The sequence below is a fragment of the Microtus oregoni genome, unplaced genomic scaffold (genome assembly GCF_018167655.1).
Source record: "Microtus oregoni isolate MIOR12 unplaced genomic scaffold, Mior012 000012F_ref0000307, whole genome shotgun sequence".
In the NCBI taxonomy this organism is placed as follows: Eukaryota; Metazoa; Chordata; class Mammalia; order Rodentia; family Cricetidae; genus Microtus; species Microtus oregoni.
The window spans coordinates 27,203,803-27,219,764 of record NW_024543071.1 but is presented as its reverse complement, the minus strand read 5'-3'; the positions used below and the strand labels follow the sequence as shown (position 1 = coordinate 27,219,764).

Genomic DNA, 15,962 nt, shown 5'->3' with positions numbered 1-15,962 from the left:
TCTCTCTCTCTCTCTCTCACACACACACACACATTTTTCTTAATGTAGTTTTTGTAGTGATCTAACTCCCTGGCATATGTGGACTTGATAGTCTTATAGCACCCATGTTCCTATATGTGGTGGTTTGAACAAGAACGGCCCTCATAGGCTCATGTATTTGAATGCTTGATCATCAGGAAGTGGGACTATTTGAAAGGGATTAGGAGGTGTTACCTTGTTGGAGTAGGTGTGGCTTTTTAGGAGGAAGTGTGTCGTCAGGGGGTGGGCTTTGAGGTTTTAAAAGCCTAAGCTAGCCCCAGTGTCTGTCTGTTTTTGCTGCCTGTGGAACAGGTTGTAGAACTCTCAGCTACTGCTCCAGCACCGTATCCGCCTGCATGCTGTCATGCTCCTCACCATGACGACAATGGACTAAAACCCTTGCGATTGTAAGCAAGCCCCAGTGAAATGCTTTCTCTTATAAGAGCTGCCTTGGTCATGGTATCTCTTCACAGCAATAGAACAGTGACCAAGATATTACAATTCCATGTCACAAGCATTGAGAGTCTCAATGCTAGATGTTTCTTGTGACGCATGAAGTACTAAGAGATAGCAGTAATAACAATGGTTACTGTATGAAAGGGGTGACAACTATGTGCCAGGAACTGTGGCAAATATCACATATCCTCCAGCCCCCAGATACTCTTCACAACTCACAAGCCTTCTTATTTTAGTGCCGCAAAGGCTGTGGCCTGGTGAGGCTAGCAACTTGCCTAATGTTTCAGGGGTAAGAAGTGGCAGAGCTGGAAATCCAAACCAGCGCTCAAATCTGCTCCTTCACTCTTCCCCACTGAGCCCCACCATGCCACCTCTATGGTGGACAGGCCAGACTGCATGGCAGTCTACAAGCAGGAAGCAAAAGCCTCTCTTCAGGGAACTGGAGAGACAACTGAGTGCGTCAGAGGAAAGGAAAGGCATCCTGACAGCTCAGCCTCTTCCCTCTGCAGCCCTCAAGGCGCATGGCTGCCCCAGGCTGCAGAGGGCAGGAAAGGAACATCCACCTGTTTTCTTCTAACACTGAGCTCACACTTCAGGGGACATCTTGGGTTGAGTGAGAAAGGTCCTACAAAGCTAGGGCCTCCAAGGAAGCATCTGTTGGTGCCGTCTTTTTGCTGATCTGCCTCTCTTTGGCTTTGAGCTGTCTGGTGAAATAAAAGGTGACCAGGGAAACCTTGGTGTCAGAGATACCATCAATGCTTTCACGTAAGTACATCCCACTGCACACGTGGGACACACTTACACTTCATGCTTTTCATCGCTTGCCTGAAACTCAGATCCTGCTGGGCATCCTGTATTTTTCTTTGCCAAATCTGACAGTGCCCTTTGGCTTGCAAGCAGCCCGTTTACCTTCTTTCAGAATCACTGGCTATACTGATACTGTCAGGAAGAGCAGAGCCTCAGGTGTGTTCTGAAAGCTGTCCGCTCTACCTTGTTCCTTTAAGAAATGTTTTTTAAAGGCTGTGGACTCCGCGAATAATAACAGCAGCGATTGCAATACTCTTCTCATCATTTGGACATGTCTTGAGGGTTGGGGGCGGGGATCAACTTTCTACTGAAATTCCCGGAAACTCGTCTGTACAATTTGTATTCAATAAAAACCATCAGAGTCATGCTACAAGGGCGTCTTTGGAAAGAGGTCCCACAGAGGAAGTGGGAGCCAGCGAGAGTCAGCCCTGACCTCCCTGCCTTGGTAGCTACTCCTGATGGCAAGGGGTGGAGGTTTAGATTGAATTCCAATCTCTGTAACTCCACGTTACAGTGGGGGGTTGGGTGCAGGGGAAGGAGGAGGAAGAGGAAGTGGGATAGGAGGAGGAGGCTTCAGTTCCCCATCACAGTGCCCAAGTTTCCCCTCATCTGTATGTCTGAGGGTACATTTCTAGCACCAAGAGGCACCTCCTTTACCTCCCAAGTGCTGGGAACCTAGGTACATATTCTAAGTACCATCCCTGCCCATTTTCACATAGGATCTGGAGACAGAACTGAGGTCCTCATGCCTGCAAATCAGGAGCATTACAGACTAAGCTTTCTCCCAGTCCTCAGCACCCACCCCACCCCCATCCCCACAGGTTATAGCAGCTGTAAAGATAAAGCTGATTTCCCCTGTCAAGGAACTTGAAATCTAACTCAGTCAAGACAAACAGAGAGTGAAACAACAGGAAGAACAGCAAAGGGATCCCAGGGATGGGTAAGAGCTAAAGATCTGATGCTCCAGACCGAGGACAAATTAGCTCCGGGGGAAATCAGCAATCAGTAAATGAGCCAGGTGTGATGCTGCAAACCTGCAGTCCCTGCACTCTGGGGCCAGAGGCAGAAGTATCTACAGTCGCCATCATCCTCAACTCTATAGTGATTTTATGGTCAGCCTGGGTTACAGGAGAACCTATGATGAAAAGAAAAGAAATAGTTAATGTGGTTATACCATGGATGGCTGTATTATTAGGGTTCTCTGGGGGTAAAAAATAGTATGGAGAGAATGAATCTAATTACAGGAACAGACTTGTAGGTGTGGTCTGGGGAGTCCAGCAATGGCTAAGGAGAGGGCGAGAACCCTGTAGTTCCCCAGTCCCCACTGCTGGGTGTCTCAGCAGTCCCAATGTGGTGCTTAAGATTTCTGGAGAGATCCTTGTCCTTAGTCCACATTGGAAGGCCCAAGAAGTTGGGTTCTGATGGCAGCAGCAGCAGCAGCAGCAGCAGGAGGAGGATAAATGGATTTACCAGCAAGAATGGAAGGCAGGCCACAGGAAGTATTGCTTTTCCCTCAGACCTCTTTCTACCCTGGTCACTGCTGGAAGGTGCTGCTTATTCTATGGGAGGGGCTTCCCCCTTAGTTAACCTCCTAGAACACAATGTACTCTCACAGAGGTGTGTCTCTTATGATTCCAGATTTGATCAAATGAAGAATCAAGATGAGCCATTATAGAGGCATTCGAGATGAACCATGCATTTCACTACGATGGCCATAGAACAAAGGCATATTTGACCGTTGTGTCTTATTGTATTTCCCATAAAATAAATTCAGCTTTTAGATAGATCCAAAGTGAGTGCCATGGATGATCAGAAGATACCGCTGCCCAATTCTGTCCTGGGTGATAGCAGTGCCTGACAAGGAAAAGTAATGCAAAACACTAAAGCCATGCGCCAGAAACTGGGCTATGTGATTTCCTCAATATGACCGAGTGTGAGCTTTCTGAATTATATTATATTATCATCTGAGCATTAGGAAGGAGGTCAGGACCTTTGGCTTAATTCCACCCCATCCCATTGTTCCCCTAGATGCAGGATCTTCTCCATTTGTACCATGGAGTACTCAGTACATGACTGATTTCTCTCCAGTTATTCTCTGTTAGGTACCCCTTTTTGTCATCACACAATATGACTTGACTTGATTTGATTGTTAACTTGATGGGAGCTTGAGTGGCCACTGAAATGTGCATCTGGGTGGGTCTGTGAGGGATTTCCACAAAGGATTGCTGGAGGAATTTCCTCCCTCCCTCAGAACAGGCAACAGGAGTGAAGATGTCCGAGGAGAAGGCGGTGCTGTCTGCCTCCTTTTGCTTCTTGCTGGCTGGCGAGTCCTTATTGTCACTGCTGATGTCATCCTTCGACGGTGTGAAAACCCAGTTTCTTCAGCCTTCCATTGCAGACTGAAGATCAGTGATCATCCAGGACTGGGCCTGCTGAGGCACACAGTTTTAATGACCAAGTAGTTGCAGGTGGTCATTCTTTCTAGCATTCGGATGGCCAGTGATGGATTGCCCAGCCGGTATCCTGTAAGCCAATCTATTTTGTTATCTTATCTTATTTTGTTTAGGTTTAGACCGAGGTGCACTCCAGCCCCTGTGTGGAGGCAGGAGAACAACTTGCCGGAGTCCTTTCTCTCCATGGACCACGTGGATACCAGGAATTAAAGTTGGATGGTCAGGTTCAGTGGCAGCACCTTTATCCACCAAGCATCTCATCACCCCATAAATCATTCCTTATAACATTTATTCATTCTACCGGTTCTGTGTGTCTAGAAAAACCTAACACACGTGACTTCAGTGAGACTCCTATAGCTACTCAGTTCTTAAGCCCTTTGGAGAGGTTGTTCTAAACCTCAACAAATGTATAGTCAATTGTGACACACCTACTTCACTGAAAAATTATGCATAGAAAGTATTTTTTTTTTTTGGATGATGTCTGATCAGTGTCTGCCACCTCTTTAGGAAGTTTCGCCTTTAAGTAAAACATGGAGGTGTTTGTTTGTATTAAACACCTGCATGATGTTAGGTCCTTAATATTTGGCACGATTTCTCAAATGCTCTGAGGATCTGCTGTGTGTCAGCCTTTGCTAACAGCTGAGATTTACTTAATTGTGTCTTCAGGTTCTAGCTCCTTTAAGAAAGAGATGAGGCTCTGGCCGCCTGGCATGATTCTCACAGAATGGACTTCCCAGGCTGAAAAGTCTTTATATAGGAGGAAGGGGTAGCCTGCCTTCCGGGGGCCTAAGGAAAAACGAAGGTCATAGGGAAACACTAGCTTTGATGGCTCAGTTTTCTTTTCAGCTCATTCTCAAGGGATGGAAATTCCTTTCTTTAACTCACCGTGAAAAGAAGGGCTGTGCTCCAGACACAAGGAGGAGCACAGCAAGGAACAAGCAGGTCACAGAACACAAACCTTCGTTCGGAGGTGCGGTTCAGGCTAGGACATCAGCACGATCTCAGACAAATTCCATCATCTCTTCCTGCTCCAGATTCCTGGTACCCTGCAAAATGGCACCGTGCTATTAATTCATAAGGTTGCTATAGCCCACTATAGGAGTTAGCCTGTGCCAGCCCCCTTCAAATATAGCAGCCTCTGTCGGAATGGTTCAGCGCCGATCCAGGTTCCAGTGAGTTGAGCCTCAGGCTATCGGCCCAGCTGCAGTAAGCTGTTCGTACAACTCCTGGAGGAACCACCCCTCTGACGCACTGGCAATAGAGAGCTACCTACAAGCCTTAATGTTTAGAAAGACTGAACTTCTGCAGGCTTGGAGGTGAGATGGAACTAGGCAAAGTGGTCATTGATAGTCACAAGGTCTTTAAAAAGTTACTCAAATTATGTTTGCTTTTTCCTTTTGAATAGACGTAATTGACATTTGTCATGTGCTGTGCCTATGTTTATAGTTAACAAGCAGTTAAATTATGTATTTAGATATTAACAGATTTAAAAAATTTTGTTCTTCCCCTTTTTCCCTCCGTCCCTCCATCAGTCCCTCCCTCTGTCCCTCCTTCTCTCCCTCCTTCCTCCTCACTAGCGGATGTCTAAAACCATAGGTCATACCAACTCCATATATACTTTTCTCCTATGTGTCCAGACCTACAACAAAGTGTTTTATATATTAAGCATAGTATGAAATTAACAATAAATAATAATAGAATAACAATAACTAATAATAGAATTGTTGTAACCCTTTAGAAATGAAGTCTTTGGAAGTGTATTTTGCTCTTCAAAAGTTACAACAAGGGGCTGGAGAGATGGCTCAGTGGTTAAGAGCATTGCCTGCTCTTCCAAAGGTCCTGAGTTCAATTCCCAGCAACCACATGGTGGCTCACAACCATCTATAAAGACGTCTGGCGCCCTCATCTGGCCTTCAGGCATACAGACAGAATATTGTATACATAATAAATAAATAAATATTTAAAAAAAAAAAAGTTACAACAAATGTTAGTACTTTGAGATTGCAGAAATGGCCATACCGAAGGCTGGGTGTCTACCACAGAAATGGCCATACTCAAAGAGTGAATCAACTACAGAAACGGCCACACAAAAGGTCCCATATCTGCTACAGAAATGGCTGTCCTGAGGCCTACTGAGAGTTAACCAGCATCTGTCAATCCAACAGAAAATGTCAGCGCAACATCGCAACACCTGTAGTGATAGCATCAATTATTTCATTGCAGAAAGCACGCGACTCTTTTTTTTTTAATTTATTTATTTATTAAGGATTTCTGCCTCGTCCCCACAACCGCTTCCCATTTCCCTCCCCCTCCCCCGATCAAGTCCCCCTCCCTCATCTGCTCGAAGAGCAATCAGGGTTCCCTGACCTGTGGGAAGCCCAAGGACTGCCCACCTCTATCCAGGTCTCATAAGGTGAGCATTCAAACTGCCTAGGCTCCCACAAAGCCAGTACGTGCAGTAGGATCAAAAACCCACTGCAATTGTTCTTGAATTCTCAGTATTCCTCATTGTCCGCTATGTTCAGCTAGTCCGGATTTATCCCATGCTTTTTCAGACCTAGGCCAGCTGGCCTTGGTGAGATCCCAATAGAACATCCCCATTGTCTTAGTGTGTGGGTGCACCCCTCGTGGTCCTGAGTTCCTTGCTCGTGCTCCGTCTCCTTCTGCTCCTGATTTGGACCTTGAGATTTCTGTTCAGTGCTCCCGTGTGGGTCTCTGTCTCTGTCTCCTTTCATCGCCTGATGAAGGTTAATATTCCTGAGGATGCCTATGTGTTTGTTTTTGAATTCACCTTCTTATTTAGCTTCTCTAGGAACATGAATTATAAGCTCAATGTCCTTTATTGCGACTCTTAAATACTGACATCGAAGCTGGTTTCAAACCAATTCTAAAACAATGACTGTTCCAGTCTGTAAAATGCCTGTAAAAATGCAGAGTGATACTTTTTTGTATTGCAAATGTAACTGACATGTGGTAAAAGCCAGATTGTACTTGTAGTATTTGCCAATTGAATAAATCAATCAGCCAACAGACGACAGTCACTTGGTACCTGCTTTGTGCAAGAATCTGTGTTGGAACAAGGAGGCATTGCGTTCCTTTAAATGTAAGTTAATGAACAAAATAGTTCTTCCCTTTGAGGACCATGTGGTTGGAGATATCAGAAGGTTAATGGAGGGGCTGGAGAGATAGATAACTCAGTCAGTAAAATGTTTGCCCTATAAGCATGGAGACCTGAGTTCGATTCCCAGAAACCACATGTGGGGCATAGTAGTAGCCCGAGGTTGTCCTCTATCCCCAACACATGCACATTTCTAAACAGGTAGATCTATGTACATTCAAACATACACACACATGAGTATACTCATAATCATTTAAAGAAGCAAGTGGAGAATTCTGACACTTGCTTCCCTCACTGTAACAGAGGAGAATTTGGGAAGACTTTGTGAGGAAGCACGTCCTTAGAATCCAGGTGTGGAGTGAGTCGTTCGTTTTCTAAAGCTTGTACGAAGGCAGGCAAGGACAGCCTCTCAGCAACTCAGCTGTCCTATGCTACAAACCAGACTGTATTGAATTCAACAGTCTACAAGCACTTGAGTGTCTGCACTTTACACGAACTACATTGGATTTAAAAGTTGGGATTTTGGGGGTTTTGGAATCTAATGAATTTCAGACCATATGTGTTGAATATCTGGACAGATCTGCAGTCTCTGTCCACGCTTTGGAAGAAACTGAGCCCATTCCTTAAGAACTAGCCGCCTCCTGACTGTCCACGGCTCAGTCAGTGTCTGGAGACCTCCTACAGCACAGAGAAGTATGTTGGTTCCAAACTGGGGTGGGGGAGGGGATAGTGATATTCTGTTGAACCTCCTCTGAGCAGGAATTTCATACCTGAGGAAAGGGGAAATTCGAGGCTGGGGGACAGATGTATCTTGCGAGGCTGCTCCCTCGAATTTGAATGCAGGTAGAATTCCCTTGTCAACAATTTAGTTTTGAACAGAGGTTCTCAATCTGTGGGTCAAAGGGGGTTTGAGCGACCCTCCATCAGGGGTTGCATATCAGATATCCTGCATATCTGATACTTACACTACAACTCAGACCAGCAGTAAAATTATAGCTATGAAGTAGCAGTGGGAATAATTTTATGGTTGGGGTCCCCACAACCCGGGGAACTATATCCAAGGGACACAACATTAGAAAGATTGAGGACCACTGGTTTGGAGGGCTTCATTGTAACCGCCTGCTAACTCCTGACATGCAAAATGAACACTCCCTGTTCACTTCCAAATCTCAGGATCAGAGACATCAATAAAGAGTTTTGGTTCCTTAAGAAGGATTACTGGGGGTTCCATGGAGCTAGCCAGTCTTAAAGGCTAGAAGTCAGCCACACAAAATGCCTCATAGGGAGAAAGGAAGATGTTTGGAAATACTTTTTCTGTTTAAGGCCCTGAGATTGCACGGGTTTCCTTAGTTCTATGGAGTTCCTCCAACTGTCTGGGGATGTCTAGGTTTTAAGAAACTCTTGGTGACTGTTAACCTAACACTTGAGAAGACAGCGTCCCTATGCCAACTGTGTGGTGGGATGTCTTCTTAGGAGGCTTTTTAAAACCGGCCATGGAGGGGATCCTTTCTTGAACTAGGGCCTCTGAGATTGTGTCCGTGGCTCTCTTCCTCAACTTCCTGCTTGCTGTGCTTGAAGTTCAGCATAAGCAAATAAATATCAACGACTGGCTTAATGATTTTCATAAGGCTCTGTACTTTCAAGGCAAGAGGCTCTCCTGAAATGTTTGATCTACTCTGCACGAATCTGCTCTCCAAATGGCCAGCACATGTCGAGGCTTGCGTCCTCTGGTTATAGGAAGATGCCTTTGATGGGTTAACCGCAGAGTAACTGAACCCTTTCCAAGTGCTTTTCAAAAGTCCTTTGTCCTGGTGTGGATCTTGCTACTTGGGATGGATCAGCAAGAGATTGCTCCTGGCCAAGAGCTCTAGTAAACTCTCCCTGATTTGAGTTTGGCCCCCGAGTAATGCCCTCTGCAATCTGATGTCCCAAAAGCTCCGAGCATAACAACCGAGCAGTTATGAAACAGTTGCTCTAACTCTAGCTGGGCCACTCAGATTCTTCCAACACACCCTCCACAATTCCTTAGAGCCAAGTGACATCATAATTGTCAATCGTCTCGAGGAGGACTGGTCTTTTTGTTAGCAAGGCATTTCGGCAACTGACTGATGCCCCCAACAGTGAATGTTATTTGTTTATTTCTATGATATTGTGTGGTTAAGTATTCAAGCCGTGGTTGCTGAAGCCATGATGCAGAGTACTAACCATTATACAACCACGGTGAGTGACTGGGTACTCATGATTATACAGGCACAGTGAGTGACTGGGTACTAACCATTACACAGTCATGGTGAGTGACTGGGTACTGACCATTATACAGTCATGGTGAGTTACTGGGTACTGACCATTATATAACCACGGTGAGTGACTGGGTACTGACCATTATATAACCATGGCGAGTGATTGGGTACTAACCATTATACAGTCATGGTGAGTGACTGGGTACTAACCATTATACAGTCATGGTGAGTTACTGGGTACTAACCACTATAGTATCCCAGTGAGCTACTGAGTATTAACCATTATACAATCACTATGAGCTACTGAGAAGCTTGTGCTAAGTATGGAAAACAGAGTCTTGGGCATGCTTACTCTTTTTCTTGACATTAATTGAACCAAAGGGAAGGCAAAGTTTTATGTGTGTATGTATGTATGATTTATTTATTTTCTAGGTTAACGACACTCAGTTCCCTCCCATGGTTATTGCACTATGGGGTAAGTGCCTTGCTAAGTTCAGACCAGTCTTTAAACTGTGTTTTCTATCTTGTTTTATTGAATTAGCTAGCAGCCATGCAGTCACCTAGTCCCGAGAGCTGAGAGTCCTGAGTCCTAATAGACTGTTTTCTCTTCATTACAGCCCTCCTCCTACATACAAGCAACTTCCCGTCTGCACCGATGGTCCCACTCCATCACTGAGATGGTCTGCCATCTGCTCTGTCTTTGCCATGGTGTGCCTTTTCTAGCCATCAACACCTCCTTTCTGTACCTGGAATTGCCCTGTGACCTTTTCCAAATCACTGTTTTACTCTCATTCCCCATCGAACCTATGCATTTCCCCTTTACAGAAATCTTAGATTTTTTAAAAAATATAAATTAGTAATTAATAAACCATAGAATTACAAGTCACACTAGCTGACTTTTTTTCATCACAGGAGGGGGTAGAATTTTACTGATCATTTCCATGATAGTAAATAGCTATGGAATTGCTATTACTTAGCATTTTTGCATGTATGCCCATATATGAGGTTGATTCTCACTCTGTCCTTACTTGACCTTGACATCAGGATTGTAATGGCTTTTAGTATGTTTGTAAAATGTTCTTCTATTCCCTGTCAGGGCAACGGCTATTATTTCCTTTTTTAATCTTCAGAAAGAAAGTTATGTGAGCACTCTATGGATCTAGTGTTTCCTTTTAGCCTATTTCTGCGTTTTGATTACCACCCCACTCCCTGCCAGGCTACGTGATCCTGCAGAGTCAAGTATTTTTGAATGAAGTTTCATAGTTTGTGCTTTTCTAATTCTGGACAGCGTGGCTGGGCCTGGGTGGTACACACGGTGCACCCCAGAGCTGGGAAGCAGAAGTGGTAGGACTGTAAAATCGCAGGCAGCCTGGGCTATGCTACATCGCAAGACACGGCCTCACAAAACAAGAACAACAGACAACAACTTACACAGCGTATCAAAAGTTTCAACTGTATTGGCCTCAAGTGGTTTCCATGACTCTGTTATGGCTTTTAAATATTTACTTTTTCTGTTTCAATGTCCCCTTTCATATCTAGCACTGTTTATTTCTGCCTCTTAACCAATCAATCATGCCAAGAGTTTGTCTATTTGTTTGCTTTTTGGGGAAACAACCAGTTTTTCATTCTCTTAATCAGACGATCAGCTCGTTCTTGACACCGCAACAGTAATCCCCAGAAACTCAGATCCACTTTAAAAACCCTCTGGTGGCTGCACAGCACATCTAAGCTCCCACGCCTGCCAGGAGAACCAGCTTATGTCTCCTGCTCCAGCCCCTCTGCTCTGCCACCACCAGCATCACCATCCTCCCCAGCCCCCAGAGTCAGGCGGCCGCTTCAGGACTTTGTGTAGATCCTCTTTCTCCCTCTGTTTCCACGAATCAAAGTCCAGAATTCCAGATCAAGTTTTTCTTTGCTGTGAGGGTTTCCCCGGCCCTTTCCACCCAGCTCTCCCTGCAGTCATTACCTCCTTCTCTCTGTGTGTGTTTGCTGCACACAATCTTATGGCTTCCATTGCGCATCATGTTTTGGTTGTGCTTGCCCCTGGTCCTTGAGGGGCAGTGCAATCCATTGCTGATTTCTGTATCTCCGGGACTTTCAACTAATTTCTCCTATCCCTTGTAACTTCTGTTTGAAAAGGCCAAACAAAAATTAGAGTAAAGGTTACACTGTGCCTCTTTCTTCTATTTTAAGAAGTGCTGACAACCAACTCCAGCAAAGATGCTGTTTGTTTCCTTCTGCTTGCCCTGGCAATATGAACTCAAATTAGCACTGAATCATCTATATGCTAATATTTTTTAACTTTACCACTTTTAAAGTCAATATTTCTTTTTATGTGGTCCAGACTACACGCTGTACATGATGGAGCACATCTGTAATCCTAGCTGAGGCAGGGATGTTATGAATTCTAGACCAAACTATGCTACATAGCGAGTTCAAAGTCAGCTTCAGTTGTAATGGGACTCTGTCCCAAACAAACTGTGTATTATTTTATGTCTAGAGATTTCAGTGATCTTTACATCACAGACCAGATTTAAGAGTTTGCTCATAAACTCATACACTATTTAAATCAGAAAGAATAACAATATTTTATGGCCAACACAAATACATTTTAAACCTTCATTTGTCTAAGTATTGTCGGTAAACAATTTAAAGAAACCTCTGCCATAGATTATAGATTGACCACCTATACATGAGTACAAAACACAAGCCAATGTTTAAAGGAGGCAGTTATGTAGTTGTGAAACCCCCAGTAGAGGTTTTCTTCTTTTTTTTTTTAAGGTAGGTTTGAATCTCATCGCTAAGGAATTCTCCAATAGGGCTTTAATCTGTGTAAGTCTCAATTCCAAAATTATGATGAGGATGGCTGACCTTCCAGGTTCTTGTAAGGGCTAAATCACATGATGTGTGGAGAACAACCTGGGTGAGAGACAGGACGAGGACAAATATTCACTGCAACATAAACACAATGTGTGTGATAAGAAAATAGAAGTACACCGATTTGGCAAATGCCCAATTTCATATTTGCAAGATTCTTACTTAGGCATCCAGTGTTGCTCTGATTAAGGGAAATCTCGTTTTCCTTGAAGCTCTGCTTGTCTGCTGAACTTTTCAGCCCAGCATAACACCCTCTACTAATCCATTTTATTTACATCGTTTTAGACAAAGGACAGCTAGTTACACGCTGGACTCTGGGAGTCTGGAGATATGAACTGAACATTCAGTGACCTTCAGTGATCACTGGAAGATTTTGGGGGAGCGTATCTTGCATTTTCCCAAAGTTAAAACCTTAGACCCAAATTGTTGGGAGCAGTGAGACCCCAGATCCTGAATTTCTTGTAATCCCCTGATCTGAGTGCCTACAGCTGCTCTGAGCACGAGACCTTCAGGAGTTCCTGATGGCAGGAGAGTGGTTTCTGGTGCGTTTGGCTGGGGCGTGGTTATCTCTATATAATCTGCCCCTGAACACAAGAAAGGGGGCATTCTTGGAGAATTCAAGGATGACCCGTGTTGCTGCCTCTCTGTCTGTGTGTGTCTGTGTATTTTAACCTCCAGCCCCCTTACCCGAAGCTCAGTAACTGGGTAATAGTGTACCGAGTGCAGACACGGGGGCGCGGTGCGTGGCACCAAATGCCACTCTGTCTGCTCAGCATTAATCTGGCAATGCATGTTACCCCAGATCAAGGCACTGATGTTTGCCTTCACAAGGAAAGTCTAATTTTATTTAGTATCTTTGTCCTTCTATGAACTGAGGTGGAAAGGGAGTAGGCAAGCCTGTGTTCAATTCAAAGCATTTGCCCAAATCCCTTTAAAGTAATGACCCGACCACAAGGCCAGTAGTACTCTCGGGTCTCACTCCACTGTTGGGGGAAAAGAACCATTCCTCTGTTTTCTGTTTCCACCTGAACTGTACAGTAATTTAAAATCATTTCATTTCCCCAATTATGCTCAGCAGCTACATGCATGTCCCCCGGCCACTCTGCTATCTAAATCGGGGGTTGGGGTAAAGTCCTCAAGGGACATGTCAATAGCCAGCATCTGCATTTGGCCAGGCCAGCTGAACTTCAGCCTGAAGCTTGGCCCAAACCCAGATTGATAAAGCCACGGCTAAGCTGCAGATTTCTACAGAATTGGTGTGCAAAAAAAAAAAAAAAAAAAAAAAAAAAGTAAGGACTTGGTCCATTGCTCCATCTGCTGTGTACGTCTCTTTCAGGGCCACTGGGGCTTAACTTGCTGCGGGCAAGAAGAGAGGAGGATGGAATGGGATGGAACCAAGAGTCCTTTTGCTTCTGGCCTGCTTCAACCTATCCATCAAAATGCTGACCTATATTCTAGTGACACACATCAGATCCGAGTCGGACAAACTGCTCAGGGTGTCATCTCCCCTCCCACATAGTAGAGAGGGCAGCCACATCTGTGTGCAAAGCTCTTTCTTGTCAGCCTGATGGTGTGAAGGAGCAGAAGGCAGGGCTGTTGGGAGGCAAGCCCACCAGGACATGAATGGCACTGCCTTCTCTCCAGGGAAGCAGCAGGAACCAATGGGGTGAAAGAAAGGCAGCCTTTTTGGGTTGGATAGCCACTCTCCCACCCCCACTCCCCACCCTACCCTGCTCCAAGCCATTGTTTTCTGAAATGCTTTCCTGTGTTTCTGTAGAGTGGGCAGATGGCAGGATCTTGGAAGTGTAAAACAGCTACAAGAAATGAGCTGATTCAGACAGAGGGAGTGTGTGTCAATCCCGCCTGGTCATCGCAATATTAATCAAAACACAACCCGTCCCTCTTTGTAGGAGATTTAAAGCTTTAACATTAAATAAGATTTATTAATTTAGTGAGTGTGTGTGCATGAGTGTGTGTGCTTGCAAGCACACGCTTGTATCTGTGTTTACATGCATTTCCCTCTATTGCTGCTTGCCTTGAAATAGGATCTGTCACTGAACCTGGGCTGGGTGTTTTTTGGCTAGGGTGGTAACCAGCAAGTCACAGTGATTTTCTTGTCTCTGCATCCCCGCTGGAGCTATAGATCCACTTGGCCACGTTCAGAGTTTTATATATCTGCTGGGGATCTGAACTCAGATCCTCACACTCACGAAGTAAGTGTTCTTACCCACCAAGCTATCACATCAGCCCATCTTTAAGTTTTCTTGCATTGTTTACTGTTGAAAAGGAGGCCATCAGTATCCAAATGGAGCTCTTTTTGAGGCTTTGGATAAGAACATGGCTGTCCTTTTGCTCTCCACTTTACCTCATGGAGCTGGCCCACACTGAAGGGCACTGGGATGAGACTCCTGACTGTCAGCAGCAAAAGAAAGAGAAAATGGAACCTTGATGGAGGAAGCCAGAGCCAATAGAGCCAGGGATGGTGCCTTCAAGAGCACAGGAACCGTGCCTAAGAGAGAGATTTTCAAGTGGGCTTGTGGTTTACCACAGTATCCTCGTGATCAGTACAGTGGTCAGATGTCAGGCATAACTGAAAGTAAGTTCATTTTCCCACAGTGGAGAGAGAGAAGAAAAAAGAAGAAAAGTTTTGCTCTTTTCCATTTCAGAGCTGGGCTGGCACATGCTTGCGAACAGATCATCTTGAGACATTTCTGAAGAGAGCTGCAGAAGCAGCCACAGTTGTTGCTTTTGATTAGCAGAACATTTTAATCCCCACACGTTATTTTCTCCTAACAGTCCTTCACAATGTGGACGCTCAGTCCTATTGTTTGCTCACTTCAATAGATCTGGGCACCAGGGTTTTGCCTTCCTGTTACTATGGGGCTGGTAGGGAGGAGAGGGGGAACACGGCAGATCTCAATCTTAGCTATCAAGTGTCTGCAAACCTTCCCAATTCAATCTGCAGATTACGGAACCACCTCTGAAGGCTGCATGTGTGTAGGAGGAACTCTGGGATCCAAAGGGTTAAGTTGTCATCGGCAATGGAATAAATGGTTTCGCCACGAATTCATCCTGTGCTCGTCTGGTTATGTATCACTCTGTGTGTATGTGTTCTTTTTTTCCCTTTCAGATATTATTATCTTTTATGATATCACATTCTAAAATGGTTCCTCTGTCATTTAGGAACAAGGTCTCCTTGGTTCACCACCAGAAATGGAACAGAGTGTTTTCTTTAGTCACATATGCCACCAAAGTCCTGGCACAAGGTGACAGCACAGAGCACTGAACCACTCGCTCACTGCCTGGAAGACAAGAAGCTGCAAATTTTAGGCACCCCCACATCCCACCTTGGGTGCCTTTTCTTTCTGTCCCGATCCTTAGCCAGCATCCAAAATGGATCTTCTCATCTCCCCAAGCCTGCAGCACCTTGAGCGTCCAGTATGAAATTTCCTGCTGACTTTGTTTTGGCTGAGATTGCTGGGCTACATGTGAGAGAATTCAGTTCAACCAGCACAAAGCTAATAGCATGCCCCTGCACGGTCACAGGCAGATCAGTCGAAAAAGGTGACATCATGGATATTCCAGGGACTACAGGTCCGCTGCACACAGCGGCTTCTTCACTACACCAAAGTCAGAACCTGGATTTGAAACAAAAACAACTCTTCCTTCTCATAAATAACTGCTCTGGGGCTCAAAAATATCCTAAACGCAAGGGCTCAGAAATGGTCTCTTTTCCTTGGAGCTCCGTCTGATTTCCCAAATCCAATCACAAACTTCTAACTAGCATGTCACGCACCTCTCAGCTAGTTATTTTTCTCCAGAGCTCTCCAGTTCGCCAGCGTGCAGCCTGTGAAGAGCTGCACCATGAACAAGCATGCGCAGGATATGCTGAAAGCCGCTCTTCACTGCTCCCGGCTTTTCCTCCAGGAATCTCACCACCCCGCTAGGGGTGCGGGATTTGATGCATTAGCTCTGAATCGAGAGTTGTTTTTT

The 15,962-nt window shown here is 45.0% G+C and overlaps 1 protein-coding gene across 1 annotated transcript in view; it reads right to left on the bottom strand.

Moving 5' to 3' along the window:
- Nucleotides 1-2,140: 2,140 nt before the first annotated feature.
- The window catches only part of Rnls (renalase, FAD dependent amine oxidase), a 272,223-nt gene continuing 258,401 nt past the window's right edge, over nt 2,141-15,962 (bottom strand). Inside the window, exons 7-8 of the mRNA XM_041661928.1 lie at nt 4,693-4,780; nt 2,141-2,416 (exon numbers count right to left, since the gene is read on the bottom strand). Coding sequence (XP_041517862.1) covers nt 4,736-4,780 — 45 coding nt within the window. The 3' untranslated portion in view covers nt 2,141-2,416; nt 4,693-4,735. The remainder of the gene's footprint in view (nt 2,417-4,692; nt 4,781-15,962) is intronic.